Below are 14,390 nucleotides of genomic sequence, written 5' to 3'. Positions count from 1 at the left end.
TAGTGATGGGGTAGCCTAGACAGAGTAATACTTCATAAGAATGTTACATTAATTTTCTTTTGGAATATGCTTGAACTTCTGAGAAGGCTGGATTATCTTTCAGACAAAAATTGATTGTTTGATTTACAGACTTTCAGTATTATCTGTGATAGTAAGTTCTGGTCTTTTTTATTTTGTTTTTAAGACCTATCTAGTCACCATGGTGTTTCGCTGTAATCCTGACAGTTAATATCTTCTGTGTCAGCCTCTAAGAATTTTGCTCAGAAATCTGTGCCAAATGTATCAGTTGCAATTTTACCTACCAAGCCCACAAAGTATCAAATCACATCAGTTACTGGTGCTTCCTTTTTCTCAAAAGCAATAAATTTTTAGTTGAAAGCAAACCTTTATTTGTTGCACACTACACATTTCATGAAGTGTGTGAACCTAGTAGTGCTGATTCGCAGACTTTTCTCATTTGTAACCTGATCTTTAAACAATTTACTCTGATTTGTAAAAATCTTGACATTACACACTTTTCCTAACTTCTGCATTAATTGTAAGTACCTAACTTTTAAAACAGTAGATCCTGGTTTCCGCACTAAAATGCTGATTTGAATACTAAGTTCAGGATGTTTTATTTTATTCTGAAAAAGCCTGCTGTTGGGTATTTTAGGATATCAGTACATTTAAAATTAAATAAGAAATTTTAAAAATGCACACTAAATCCTTGAGATTAACTTAGTGTGTTAAAGTCTGTTAAAATAATCATAGATGTATTTGGTGCCAGGTTTATAATGAAACCACAGAATAGCTACAGGTTACTCAGTAAAGGCACCTGCTACTGGAGCTTGATGTGCTAAAATAACAGCTTTTGGTACAGCCTTCTTGAAAAATGCAGAAATGTATTTTGTTGAACAAATGGTAAGTTAAAAGTAAACTAAAAGTCCTTACACCTGAAATTATAGCAGCATTTTACAGGCAAAATATGCTCCGTAGAAGTTCAATGTATAGGTGTTGGTATACTCAGTGTACTTCTAATAATCAAAAATTAATGCTCATTTTAACTGTTAATTAAATTCCAGTATCCATCCATATAGAATGATACATATCAGAAATGTAGTAAACATTTCATCCACAAACTTTTACAAGGCATTGTAATTTAAATTTAAAGCATGACCATCCAAATAAATTTAACCTGGGCTATACGATATGCAGTGTGCTGTATTATTGCAAATAGATGTAATTGGTAGCAAATGAAAACAATTAGAATAAAATTCTTTTTTTTTTTTCTTTTAATATAGAGATTATTTCTCAGATTGCTTACTATGTTTGATGTCGCATTTATGCTGTTAAGGTGTGGTTTCCTGACTAACAGTAAGTCTGCTCTGCTGTTAGTGAGGGGTGAACACAGTCATGTTTTTCTCCTTCCCACACTAACGCTTGCGATACCTTTTGAGCAGCTAAATTTTTCACTATCCTAACCTGGTCACGGCCTTCTGTTGCAAATGATCTTCCCCACAGTGGGGAAGCTGCATGAGCACATGGGTAATTGCAAGGAGGAAAAGGACCAGACGGCTGCTGTAAGCACAGACAGCCTATAAACCCGTCCTCTGCGAGCTGTACTTCTGCAGCCAACGCCAACCAGTGTGGGGGCTTGCCGCTGCCCAAAGGATGCTTTTGTAGTTCTGTCCCTTCTCCACATAGCTCTGCTCCTTCCTTTGCGTTAGATCCTGCCATTCTTCAACCCTTCTTTCAGCTGATAAACTTATGAACCCGATTCAGCAGAGAGTTTTGGCAGGTGAAGGGATTGGACCATCTTGTAGAGAATCTCTCAGGCACCAGAGCTGGTGCAACATAAGCAGCAGGAAATACTAGGACATGGGCAATGGGAGCCTCTCCTTCCACCAAATGAATGGTGATGAGCTGTCCAGGTCAGCTTACTCCATCTTCTAGAACCCACTTCCTTTAGTTGCAACTTTTTCATGTAAATACTGTCACAGAAAAGTGTGGTACATGTTACAGGAACCTTAACTGCCTTAAGAAAGACCTTGTTGGCATTTTGAAGCACGGTCATATGAAGAAACTGATGCTTGACTGGCATACTTGAGCAATCCTGCAGGGTAAAAGCAGCGCCTAGTTGCTAGTTAAGTCTGGCGTGTTGGATTTGGCATTTTTGGATGAGGAGCCTGTAGTGCTTAAACTCTTCCCTGTTGTTGGTTAGAGCCACAAATTGTCAGTATTCCTAAAGCACATACTTTGATTTTTTAAGTACGAATGATCTGCAGTCAAGTTCTTTGGATGACAACTGGGTTTAAAAAAAGTGCTACAGGTGTATTTGAAAACATCTCAAGTTGGTTTTCTGAGGTCAGAACAAATGCAAACTGATGTAGTTATGTGTTTATTCACACTTGGAAGCCACTTTGAATGCAGACCAAGAGCCTGCTGCCAGCTCATTTATTTTCATAAACATTTGTTATTGTTAATCTTTTAAAACATAAACTGTGGTAGGGTAAGTAATAAGAGAAATAATAAGTATAACACAGCTGAACTTGCTAACTAACATCTTGAGACAGAATGAATAGTTGTGTGGTTGGCACTTTTTCATAGAATATCCCAAATCACAGAATCATAGAATACCCTGAGCTGGAATGGACCCATAAGGATCACCAAATCCAACTCCTTTTGTGAAAAATAAATTCACAGCAATAGTGGGCGGTGTGTATGAGAAAGGGAATGTTATTGGGAAGAATAAATTACAGGAATTGTTAAGTTTTTTATCAAGTTCTTCATAATAACAGCTTTTACTGTTAATTTTGTCTCTTATTTTTAGTGTGGACCTGACGAGTTTCTTTCCTCTGGAGTCAGTAGAAGGACTTCTACCATGAGTAATTCTACTGCAGATACAGGTATATATAAGAAAAAGACATTTACCATAGTTCTTCTTCAACAACATACGTGCGTTCTCTGTGATTTTTTTTAAATTTAATTCTTTATTGTCACCATTAGCAGCTGCACCAGGTCCTAAACTGTATGAAATCTGACTCCAATCTACTGCCAACAGTAGAGGCACTGGACTTTACCCAGCGTTGTTTAACAACAATATTGAGGAACTCTAAAACTGACTTGTTAAAATGGGTCAAGAAACACCAGTTTTCTATAATCATGTTCAAGCAAGTAGCCTCCTGTAGAGATTCTCAAGCACCTGCACAATTTTCCTGTAGTTGTGCATTTGAAATAAATTTGTTTTGCAGTATTCAAGGCTGTCTGGATTATGGAGTCAGAAGATTAATATCATACACTAATCTCAGTTTGGTGGAACATAGGGCACATTGTGTGGATTTGTGATAAACAGTTAAGCTGATTCCCTTGAGTGTTCTTGTTCATGCTTTCTACCCTACTTCCAGGATTTCTTGAGCAGCAGCACAGACAGTCCTATGATTTATTTTGCAGTTGTTTTTCTGCCGGTTCATGTCCCCGTGCAATCTCTCCGTGGGTTGAGATGAACGCATTTTTTTTTGCAAGGGAAGCAGTATTTTTTTTTTTTTTGATCAGGTGGTTCCTCAGTCTGATTCACCACATATCTGCACAAATTGTTCCTTAGCACAGTGTTTTTTGGGCAGAGATAGTGGGAAATTAAGTAAACATGTACAGGATACACAAACTAGTTACATTTAAGTGATGTGATGGCTCAGTGTGAAACCACAGCCATGGCTTCTTCAATCATGTTAAAGTGGTGTTGCCAACCAAAGATGTTTATGCTTCATGTGTTGAGGAAGATGCAGTAAGTATATTTGGTTACCTGGAAGTTTAGGTCAGGCAAAAAGCTGAAAGTGAGAGAAAGCTGGGACTGCTTCCTTTAGAAATATTTTCAGTTTACGTGGGCTTGAAGTATGCATGTCCCATGGCTGTGTAAGTTAAGTAAATTAATTTACTTGTGACATCTGTCATCCATCAGTGGTCATGGTCATCTGGAGAGGTCCCGTATGGCTGGAGACTTGCTAATGTGATGCCTTTCTGTAAGAAGGGTCGTAAGGAGGACTCAGGGAACTAGAGGCCTGTCAGCCTGACCTTGGTGCCAGGAAAGGTGATGGAACAGGTCATCCTGAATGCAGTCACGCAGTGTGTGTGGGACCTCTGGGGGAATCAGGCCCGGTCAGCATGAGTTCATGAAAGGCAAGTCCTGCCTGACCAACCTCATCTCCTTCTGTGACCAGGTGACCCGCCTGGTGGGTGAGGGAGATGCTGTTGATGCAGACATGCATCAGACTTCAAGTAACATCCTCCTAGTAACATCAGACTTCTGAGCAAAGACCTAGATTTCAGCAAGGCCTTTGACATGGTCTCCCACCGTTTTCTCCTGGAGAAGCTGGCAGCCCATGGCTTGCACACAGACACTGTGCTGGGTTAAAAACGGGCTGGAAAGCCAGGCCCAGAGAGTGGTGGTGAACAGAGTGAAATCCAGCAGGTGACTGATCACGAGTTTTGTTCCCCAGGGGTCGATGTTGGGGCCATCCTCTTTAATATCTTTATTGATGATGTGGATGAGGGAATTGAGTGCACCCTCAGTAAGTCTGCAGATGACACCAAGTTGGGGGAAGTGTCAATGTGCCAGAGGGCAGGAAGGCCCTGCAGAGGGACCTGGACAAGATGGGTCAATGGGCAGAGGCCAGTGGGATGAGGTTCAACACGGCCAAGTGCCGGGTCCTGCACTTTGGCCACAAATACCCCATGCAGTGCTACAGGCTTGGGGCAGAGTGGCTGGAAAGCTGTGCAGAGGAAAGGCTCTGGAGGTGCTGGTTGATGCTCACCTGAACAGCAGCCAGCAGTGTGCCCAGGTGGCCAAGAAGGCGAGCGGCATCCTGGCTGTGTCAGGAGCAGTGCAGCCAGCAGGAGCAGGGAGGGGATCGTCCCCCTGTGCTCTCCTCTGGTGAGGCCACACCTCGAGTGCTGTGCTCAGCTTTGGGCCCCTCAGTACCAGAAGGACATCGAGGCCCTGGAGTGTGTCCGGAGCAGGGCTACGGAGCTGGTGAAGGGCCTGGAGCACAAGGCCTCTGAGGAGCGGCTGAGGAACTGGGGGTGTTTGGTCTGGAGAAGAGGAGGCTCAGGGGAGACCTCATTGCTGTCTGCAACTGCCTGAAAGGAAGGTGTGGGGAGCTGAGGGTTGGTCTCTTCTCATGGGTAACTAGCAATAGGATGAGAGGGAATGGCCTCAAGTTGTGCCAGGGGAGGTTCAGGTTGGCAATGAGGAGCCATTTCTTCTCAGGAAGAGCAGTCAGGCATTGGGACGGGTTGCCCAGGGAGGTGGTGGAGTCACCATCCCTGGGGGTGTTCAAGGAGGGGTTGGACCTGGTGCTTAGGGACAGGGTTTAGTGGGTGACAGTGGTGGTAGGGGAACAGATGGACCGGATGATCTTGGAGGGCTTTTCCAGCCTTAATGATTTTATGATAGACAATTGTCTGTCAGCGTTGGTTTCTAATATTTGGTTTTATAAGGGTTCAAAGGACAGAGAAGATGAACCCTTGATAAGCATTTAAGTCCTAGTTGCTGTGTTTCCTATGGGAATCAAGAGTAAGGAAGAGTCTGAGAACTCTTCAGAACATTTTTCTCTTCTGTTTCTTAGTTGCACACGTTGGATTGTTCCTAATTCTGTTAATTGATTTAGTATGACTTCCATAGGCTTCTGCTTGTCTCGAAATAGCATAAGCTTATAATTCAGTAATTTAATAGCTGAAATGTATTTCAGGCTTGTGTAGATGTTATTTTTGTGACAAGCTGCCAATGGACAAGGAATATGAATTAGTACTGAGTTCATGTGGCTTTTATTAATTACCATTGTAACCACTGATACCTCATACTGACTTCCAGGGTGTCTAAATGATACTGGACATTAAAATAAGCTGGGTGTATTTGGCTTCTAATAAATCAAAAAAAAAAAAGTAGTTCTCACTGATGCTTCTCTACTTAATTTTAAGATAAAAATAATCTGAATTCAAAATAATTGAGATGAATTAAAATTAAAAATAATTGAGATGGAGCTGTTTACCTAATACCACTGCTTCACCTGCAGTAGTTTTTCTATGTAGTGGGTCACATATCTAGAATATGTTTTGCATTTCTCAATCTGAGGTTCTTCACTTGGAAAGTATTTTTGTACAGTCGTGAGTCATGATTTTGATGAACTCCTGTTTGTAAATCTGGGCCCCAAATTTCATTTTGTTTTGAGGCTTCTCTAATGTATATGTGTTTTCTGTTTTCACCCAAGTGTGAAATTCTGAAGAGGTAATGGCCTTGGGCATGCTTTAAAGAATTATTGAATCCATTTTGAAGGTTAGATGCCAAAAAAAAACACAATATGATTATTGTTCTGCATCAAGATTCGTATCAGACAATAGCTGCAGAAAGAAGTATGGTTTAAAAATGCTGGGGTCTTTATAGTTGGGATGGAATGAGTGCTAGCTTTTATTTTTGATTCAGTGACTTACTTGAAGCTCCACCATACTTAATATAATTACTACATTACCAAAAGGAGGCATTTTAATAGCACATGAGATTTTTAGGTCAGGTGTTGGTCGCTATTCAGAAGCCAGAGTCAATATATGCTTGCTAATGGGTAGATAGTGAAGATGCGTGCTGTATGTGCATGGGTTGAAACCGTTCTGTTAAGCACCATCCTTGTTGGCTGAATGCCTGACCTGCAAACTCCTGTAACACTCGGTGAAGGTGCTGAGAGAAAATGCTGTGCTTGCCACTTAGTTCCATTTTGCCACCTGTGATGAGTCAAGAGAGCCCTTGTGGCATTACTCCTGCAAAAGACTCTCACCTTAAACTAAAGGCAACATTCTTCTTAGGTTTCATTTGCTGTTTTATTTAGTCAAGCAGTCCTTGGCTTAGTAAAATCAGGGACTTAGTTGTGTCCCTTAAAAACCTTAAAACTAGATTTAACAAGATGGGACAGGTTGTTAGGCTTTAATAATAATATATCCTGTCCTGGCGTGGTGTTGGTGTGTTAAGTACCTTTCTCTTTGTCTTAAAATATCATCCCCTGCAAGTTTGCCACTTGTTCACATTTTCCAGAATACACACAGAGCACACAGTGGCATTTCTTGGTGGAAAAAGCAATGCATAACAAGCTCTTTTGTTATACATAGAGGGTATTAATTACCTTGACTTATGTACAGAGTGAGACTTGTGTGAAACACTTCTCAGCTTTAGATTGTCTTCAAAACTTAAAGGAAAATATGGAACCACTTGCCAACCTCACACGGATATTTGTTCCTAATCTTTAGGGATTCTCTGGAATACCAAATGAAGCACATGAGATGTTAAGGTTCTTTCTCTTGCTGGAATGAAGCTGTTTGTAGCATATAAATTAAAAAACAAAACAAAACTGTTTCTTAACAAAAGTGGTATACCTTAAGTGGTGTACAGTTAGACTTAAATACGATTTCCATTGGAGTTGTTGTCTTCTCTCTCATTTTAGGAAATTTTTTTCATCAAGTCTCTTAAACTCCTGTATCTTGCTCTAGGAAAATCTATTACTGGGGTGTGTAAATTTGCTAATGAATTTAATTTTTATTACTTTAACAGTTATTACTCCATTGTGATAGTTCCTAGAATAATGTGCCTGTTTCAGAGGTGGTGTTCTGTTTAAAAGTGCTCTCAAGGACTCTTGAGTCAGTTCCTTGAAATGTAACCATTGGTCACTTACCTGTTACAGGACCCAAATAAGCATATGTTGGGAGAAAAAAAAAAAAAAAAAAAGAGAAAAAGAAAAGAAAAGAAAGCTGTTTGCCAAAGTGGAAGACTTTAGAATCTGTATGGATTTCGTGCTTCTCTGAGTCTAGTTAAGAAATTAATTATGCAGGAAGATAAGTTGGGAATTAAAAACCAAATGTGTTACAGTAGTTAGAGCAGTCCCAGTTACTACTGACTTGCACCTGTTCTGTGTAAGTAACTCTTTATAAATACATTACATGCATATTTGGTGAAAAGTTATCAGCCTCTCTGGCTGTACGACTTCAAAACAAATAAGAAACCCCCTGCACCCCCAAAAAAAAACACAAAAACAAAAACAAAAACTACCATCCTTACAGTGGAGATTTGGAACAGCTGAAGGGGGCCTTTTTAAACTGTCCATTGGTTATATATGACCTGTTCTTTCGTACTATTCAGAGAGCTACAGATAACAGTCGATGTCAATACTGAGGCAGCAATTTCTCTCTTTTAGGTTTTGCCATTTATACTGCATAATAAGTGTGTCTTGTTTCCTTGTCCACCCCTTCCCTAAATACTTTAGCTAATGGGAATGATGACAAGAAATTAAAAGAAGGCAGATCTCCAATCTCTCCTTCTCGTGTCCTTCATCTTCGTCAAATTCCAAGTGATGCCACTGAAGCAGAAGTAATTTCATTAGGTCTCCCTTTTGGCAAAGTGACCAATCTCTTGATGCTAAAAGGAAAAAGTCAGGTACGTTTTCAATGTTTTAATTTTGCAAGCAAGGCTGATGATGTCATTCATGTTATATAACCCTTTTTATATTGCATTTGATTGAAATGGTTGCAGTGATGTCTAAATATTTCATTGAGGACTCAAGATTTTCGTATTTTCAAATGTGGAAGGATATCTTGGTATTTAATGCTTTTAATATATTTTTGATTAAAAAATTACCTAGTAACCTGTTGATAATAATAGTAAACATTTAAACACCTTACATAAGAATATGTAGATGATCAAGAACTATGCTGCCACTATTTAGCTCTCTTGAAATAACCTGCTTGATTAAATAATTAACACACATATTAATTATTTTATGTGAAATAAATTGCTTACGTTTTTTATAAGTTCTTTTAGATGAGAAGGGGTAGTTCACACGGTGAATGAACACTAGAATCCTAAAAATAAAAGGCATTCATTCATAAATTGTCTAGAGCGCTGGACTGGGTTAATATTATGATTAAACTGATAGATGTTTAGTGTTCTGTTCCTACTGCTTTGTTCAGTAGGTGTATCTGCAACCTAAGCAATAGTGGTTTGATTCAGGAATCTTATAAATTCATTAGCAGTGAATTTTTATTAGCATAGCTTCCCACGTCATACTTACTCCACCACTTTTTTAATGAGTGCTGAGAGAGCGCATGTCCTTGCAAGACCATTCTCATAGATAAAAATCTATTAAGAAAATCAAATCAAATATCCCCCACAAACTTGCATACATGAACACATTTTAATGCTGAGCAAATCAGCACTACAATTTCATGTAATCTTTTTTCTACTCAGAGTGGAATTGGGAATAAGTGATGGTTTGATGCTTTGTTCTTTCCTGTAAATAAAACAATGTTGAAAACTGTTACATATTTATTGCAGGCTTTTTTGGAAATGGCTTCTGAAGAAGCTGCTGCTAATATGGTGAACTTCTATACTTCTGTTACACCTCTCCTCCGCAGTCAGCCTGTTTATATTCAGTATTCCAATTACAGAGAACTTAAGACTGACAATCTACCTAATCAGGCTGTGAGTATATTATTTCCATTTAACAGGGTAAAATTGTAAATGACTTGCATCTGTAAATAAACAGACTACTTTCTACCAGCACTACACCAATAGTCAAATTCTAATAGATGTTTTTTTCTGTCAATTGTAACCTAGACAGGAAGTTACTTCAGACAGGGACTTCTCAATGTTACTGTGGAGGAGATCAGGTTCAGAACGTTCATCCCAATGACCAGGAAATCCAGTGAAGGTGGCAAGGAAGCCTGCATGGATGAATAAGCAGCTTCTGACTGAACTCATACAGACTCACAGAATTGAAGAGGTTGGAAGGGACCTGGAGAGATCATCGGGTCCAACCCCCTTGCCAAAGCAGGTTCCCTAGAGCAGGCTGCCCAGGGAGGCGTCCAGACAGGCCTTGAATATCTCCAGAGAAGGAGACTCCACAACCTCCCTGGGCAGCCTGTTCCAGTGCTCCGTCACCCTCACCACGAAGAAGTTCTTTGGCATGTTGGTGTGGAACTTGCTGTGCTCTATCTTGTGGCCATTGCCCCTTGTCCTGTCCCCACAAACCACTGAAAAGAGGTTGGCCAAATCCCTCTGTCTCCCACCCCTCAGGTATTTATACACATTGATGAGATCCCCTCTCAGCCTTCTTTTCTCCAGGCTGAACAGACCCAGGTTTCTCAGCCTTTCCTCACAGGGAAGATGCTCCAGGCCCTGTATCATCTGTGTGGCCCTCTGCTGGACTCTTTCCAGGATATCCCTGTCTTTCTTGTACCGGGGAGCGCAGAACTGGACACAGCACTCCAGGTGAGGCCTGAGCAGGGCAGAGAAGAGGGGGAGGATCACCTCCCTTGACCTGCTGGCCACGCTCCTTTTAATGCACGCCAGGATCCCATTGGCCCTCTTGGCCACAAGGGCTCAGTGCTGGCTCATGGTCAACCTGTCGTCCACCAGGACCCCCAGGTCCTTCTCCGCAGATCTCTCCAGCAGGTCGTCCCCCAGCCTGTACTGATACATGCTGTTGTTCCTTCCCAGGTGCAGGACTCCACACTTGCTCTTATTAAACCTAATTTGGTTTCTTCCTGCCCATCTCTCCAGCCTGTGCAGGTCTCGCTGAATGGCAGCACAGCCTTCTGCCATGTCAGCTTTTAGCCTTACTTCTTCCACCAAGTTCCATCCAGAACTCCACCATCTCATGGTCGCTGCATCCCAGGCTGCCCCCAACCTTCACATCCCTAACAAGCTCATCCCTGTTGGTAAGAACGAGGTCCAGGAGCACCCCCTGCCTCGTCGGCTCCTCCACCACCTGGTGGAGGAGCATGAAGTGGCATGAAGTCCGTGGTGGAAGCCAGTCAGTAGGGGTAGATACTGTGTTGTCCAGTATTGTTTAACATCTGCATTAATGTCCTGGATGATGGGATGGGACACATCCTCAGCGTGTTTGTGGACCAGAACTGGGAGGAGCATTTGACATCCCAGATGGCTGTGCTGCTTGCTGTTCAGAGGGACCTCAAGCTGGAGAAACGGATGGGAATCTGATTAAGTTCGACAGAGGGAAATGCTAAGTCCAGCACCTGGGAAGGAGTAGTCCCAGGCACAACTGAGCAGCGAGGCCAAGCAGTTGGAAAACAGAGAGACCTCAGAAAAACCTGGGGATGCTGAGAGGGACCCCAACTTGACCATAAGCCAGCAATGTGCCCTTGCAGCAAAGAATGCCAACAGCCTCCCAGGTGGCAGAAGGCAGACTGCAGTCAGCAGATTGAGGGAGGTGATTCTCCTCTTCTATTCAACACTGGTGGGGCACATCTGGAGTGCTGTGTCCAGTCCTGGCCTCCTCATGACAAGAGAGACACGGGCTTAGTGGAGCAACTTCATAAAAGGCCTCAAAGGTGGTTAGGAACTGGGGTGTCTGTCATACAAGGAGAGCCTGAGACTGTTCCAGTCTGAGACTGGACCAGAGACTGGCCAGAGCCAGGTCTGTTCAGCCTGAGGAAGAGAAGGCTCAGGGATCTCTTAGCGATGTGGGGCAAATACCTCGTGAGGGGAGAGTGAAGAGGGTGGAGATAGGCTCTTCTCAGATATGCCCCGTGACAGGACAAGAAGTCGTGGGCACATTCATATACAGAAAAATCCACTGAAACTTTAAAAAAAAAAAAACACAAAACTTTTTACTGTGAGCATAGTAAAACACTAGAATGTGTTGCTGAAAGAGGTTATGCAGTCTCCATCCCTAGAGGCATTTAAAACTTGACTGTAAGCAGTCATAAGCAGCCCGCTTTAGGTGACCTTGCTCTGAAACAAGGGCATTGGAGTAGATGATCTCTGAAGGTACCTTCCAGCCTCAGCTGTTTTGTGATTCTGTTTGGTGCTGTTGAGAGACATGGGGTGCACTTGTCTTCCTTATGTAAAGCGAGACTGGATCCTCAGGCTGTCCCCTTTTAGAAAACAAACTAGGAAGGAAACTGGGAACACTCTGTTAGGTGTTCCAATAGAGATGGATGTATATTTCTGAAAAAAAAAAAAACACAAATTATGCATTGTGTCTTTGTGTGTTGGACTTTTTCCTTCAAGTCCTGCTTAGCTTCTTTAGGAGAATCTCGTTTCTCTCTGCTATGAGATGTGATGTGGTTACAGTAGTGTTTATTACCTACTGCAAGAGAAGTTCCTTGCTCCTTCTATGAATCTCCCAGTATGTATGCCGTGCTGAAGACTCTATTGCTTGCCCCATTCTTCTCCAGAGCACTTCAGTTAAAGACACTCTTATTTGGGGGGAGGAAGCATTAGCCTCTCTTACAGCACTCTGCATGAACCAGGATGGAAGATGGCAGCCAACCTTTTTGCTTTCCAGGCACAAATTATAAGTCAGACAATAATGTATGAAGGAAGAAATGCTTCTGGTTCTGTCTCTTCATATGTTCTAAGAATTTCATGTTTTTTCCTCTGAATTAACAGATGAAATAAGTGAATTCTTCAGAGCTCACTGCTCCTATTAGTTAGAGAATAATAAAAACTGCTTCAAAATTGTTTTTCTGTTTTCCAGTCAATGAAAGGGCGTAGTGCATGGAAGTTATAGTTTATAATAATTTCTCAACAAAAAGTTTTTAAGGACATACTATGTCTTGCAGATGTAGAGGTAACTGTTCCTGGTGTTATTTTCCTTTGTAAAGATAAATGAACGCAAACTGCGTTAAACATTACAGTATTTGTCTTGTGGGCTTTGAGACATCTTCTCATTTGCTTAGGTGCCCTGTCAGAAGGATTCATTTTCTAATGTGAAGAAGTCAAAACATTTCTATGCATCTTTTCTAGATAGCTTTCTGTTTTTAAAAATAAGATGGTTTTTATGAGTTACTATTTTGTTAATCATACTTGTCAAGTGTAAACTTTGGTCAGGCAGTACTCTACATCAGGGATTTTGAAGGCTAACAGCGTGAAAGAGCTTTTGGCATGGATAGTCAAGCCTTCATTTCAGAAGAAAAAGTCCTCTGTATAAGGAAAGGACCAGGAAGTTTCCTCAGTGAAGAGATTTCAAGACAATATCATCAGGCTCATGTTTCTGATAATACAATTGGGAACTGATTTCTGGTCCAGATACAGTAGGAGATGGGCAAGTGTCTATGGATTCATTTTGCAATGGCCAAGAACACCCCTGTTGTCCTTTTAAGTGGATTTTAGCACAAGATGAAGGTTTCGCTTCATTGTCATTGAAGCCACTGTCATTTGTCACAGTAATAGTTGTATAATTTCAGTTTAGGTTTTGATCTTTAGTAACTACATAGCCATGCTTCATTGAGGGAGATGTTATGTTATTCATGTCCTGTGTGCAAGATGAGATTCGTAATTTCTCTCAATGCCTAGAACTATAAAAGGAAGCTCTTGAGTGATGAGTTTATCAATTAGCATGGAAGGTATATGATTTTAAAAAAATCTCCACATTTAATGTTTTCTATTTAGTTTTCAATCTAGTTTTCAACACAAGTATGATCATTGTTACATTCAATATTAAGCAGTTTTGGAAAAAGTGATTGAAGAATATTCCCAGAGGGAGCTACTCTAAAGACTAATTGTTCTCTAATTGGACTTCTGGATGAGGTTTCTAACAGGAACTTGACACTAGTAATACCGTTTTTCAATGAACATTTATGGTTAAGTATAGAAATACTAAAAACTGAAGGAGCTTGAGGTATCCTTGAAGTAGGAATTCTGTGAGTAATTGAGCTCACCTAACAGCTTTTTGCTGCCAAAAGAGAAAGTCTCCTGCTTCCAGCTGCATGTCCTATTCTCTCCTTCACAGCGACAGTGCTTGCTGGATTCTTCCGTGAGTGACTCAGTTCATAACATGGCATTTGAAACAAACAATTTTTCTGGGTTAGTATGTTGAATACACGTAGGTTTGGGTTCAGAGGAAAAATGTAGCAGGATCGACTCACAGTAACAGTGAGCCATTCAGTCAGCATATTACATCTTTAAGAACTGCACTCGGAAGTTCAATTTACCTAGAAATTTGTCATCAGATTCATTATTTATAAGTTAACCATGGTACTGTGATTTCAGGTACACATTTTTATGCCTTTTATGGGTTAATGTTGGCTGTCCATCAGGTGCCCACCAAGCTGCGCTCTCACTCGTGCTCCTCAGCAAGACATGGGAAGAAAATATGATGAATAAACTCATGGGTTGAGATAAGGACAGGGAGATTACTCACCACTTACTATCCTGGGGAAAACAGTCTTGACCTGGGGAAGAGTAATTTTTCACCCATTAAAAGTAGAGTAGAACTACTCTAGAAGAGAGCTCAGGTAGAGTTGGAGAATGATGAGAACTTAAAAACCAAAACCAAAACCATCAGCAAAAAAAAACACCTAAGCTGACCTTCCACCTGCAGGCCCCTGTCTTCGCTCCTGCTTGTGCTATC

The 14,390-nt window shown here is 41.1% G+C and overlaps 1 protein-coding gene across 1 annotated transcript in view; it reads left to right on the top strand.

Moving 5' to 3' along the window:
- PTBP3 (polypyrimidine tract binding protein 3) overlaps positions 1-14,390 on the top strand; it is a 65,019-nt gene that overhangs the window by 29,444 nt on the left and 21,185 nt on the right. The window contains exons 3-5 of the mRNA XM_032206725.1: positions 2,813-2,888; positions 8,280-8,449; positions 9,347-9,493. Coding sequence (XP_032062616.1) covers positions 2,813-2,888; positions 8,280-8,449; positions 9,347-9,493 — 393 coding nt within the window. The remainder of the gene's footprint in view (positions 1-2,812; positions 2,889-8,279; positions 8,450-9,346; positions 9,494-14,390) is intronic.

This window comes from Aythya fuligula, chromosome Z (assembly GCF_009819795.1).
Source record: "Aythya fuligula isolate bAytFul2 chromosome Z, bAytFul2.pri, whole genome shotgun sequence".
Classification (NCBI taxonomy): domain Eukaryota; kingdom Metazoa; phylum Chordata; class Aves; order Anseriformes; family Anatidae; genus Aythya; species Aythya fuligula.
The sequence above is the reverse complement of the archived record's forward strand: the minus strand, read 5'-3'. Positions and strand labels throughout refer to the sequence as shown.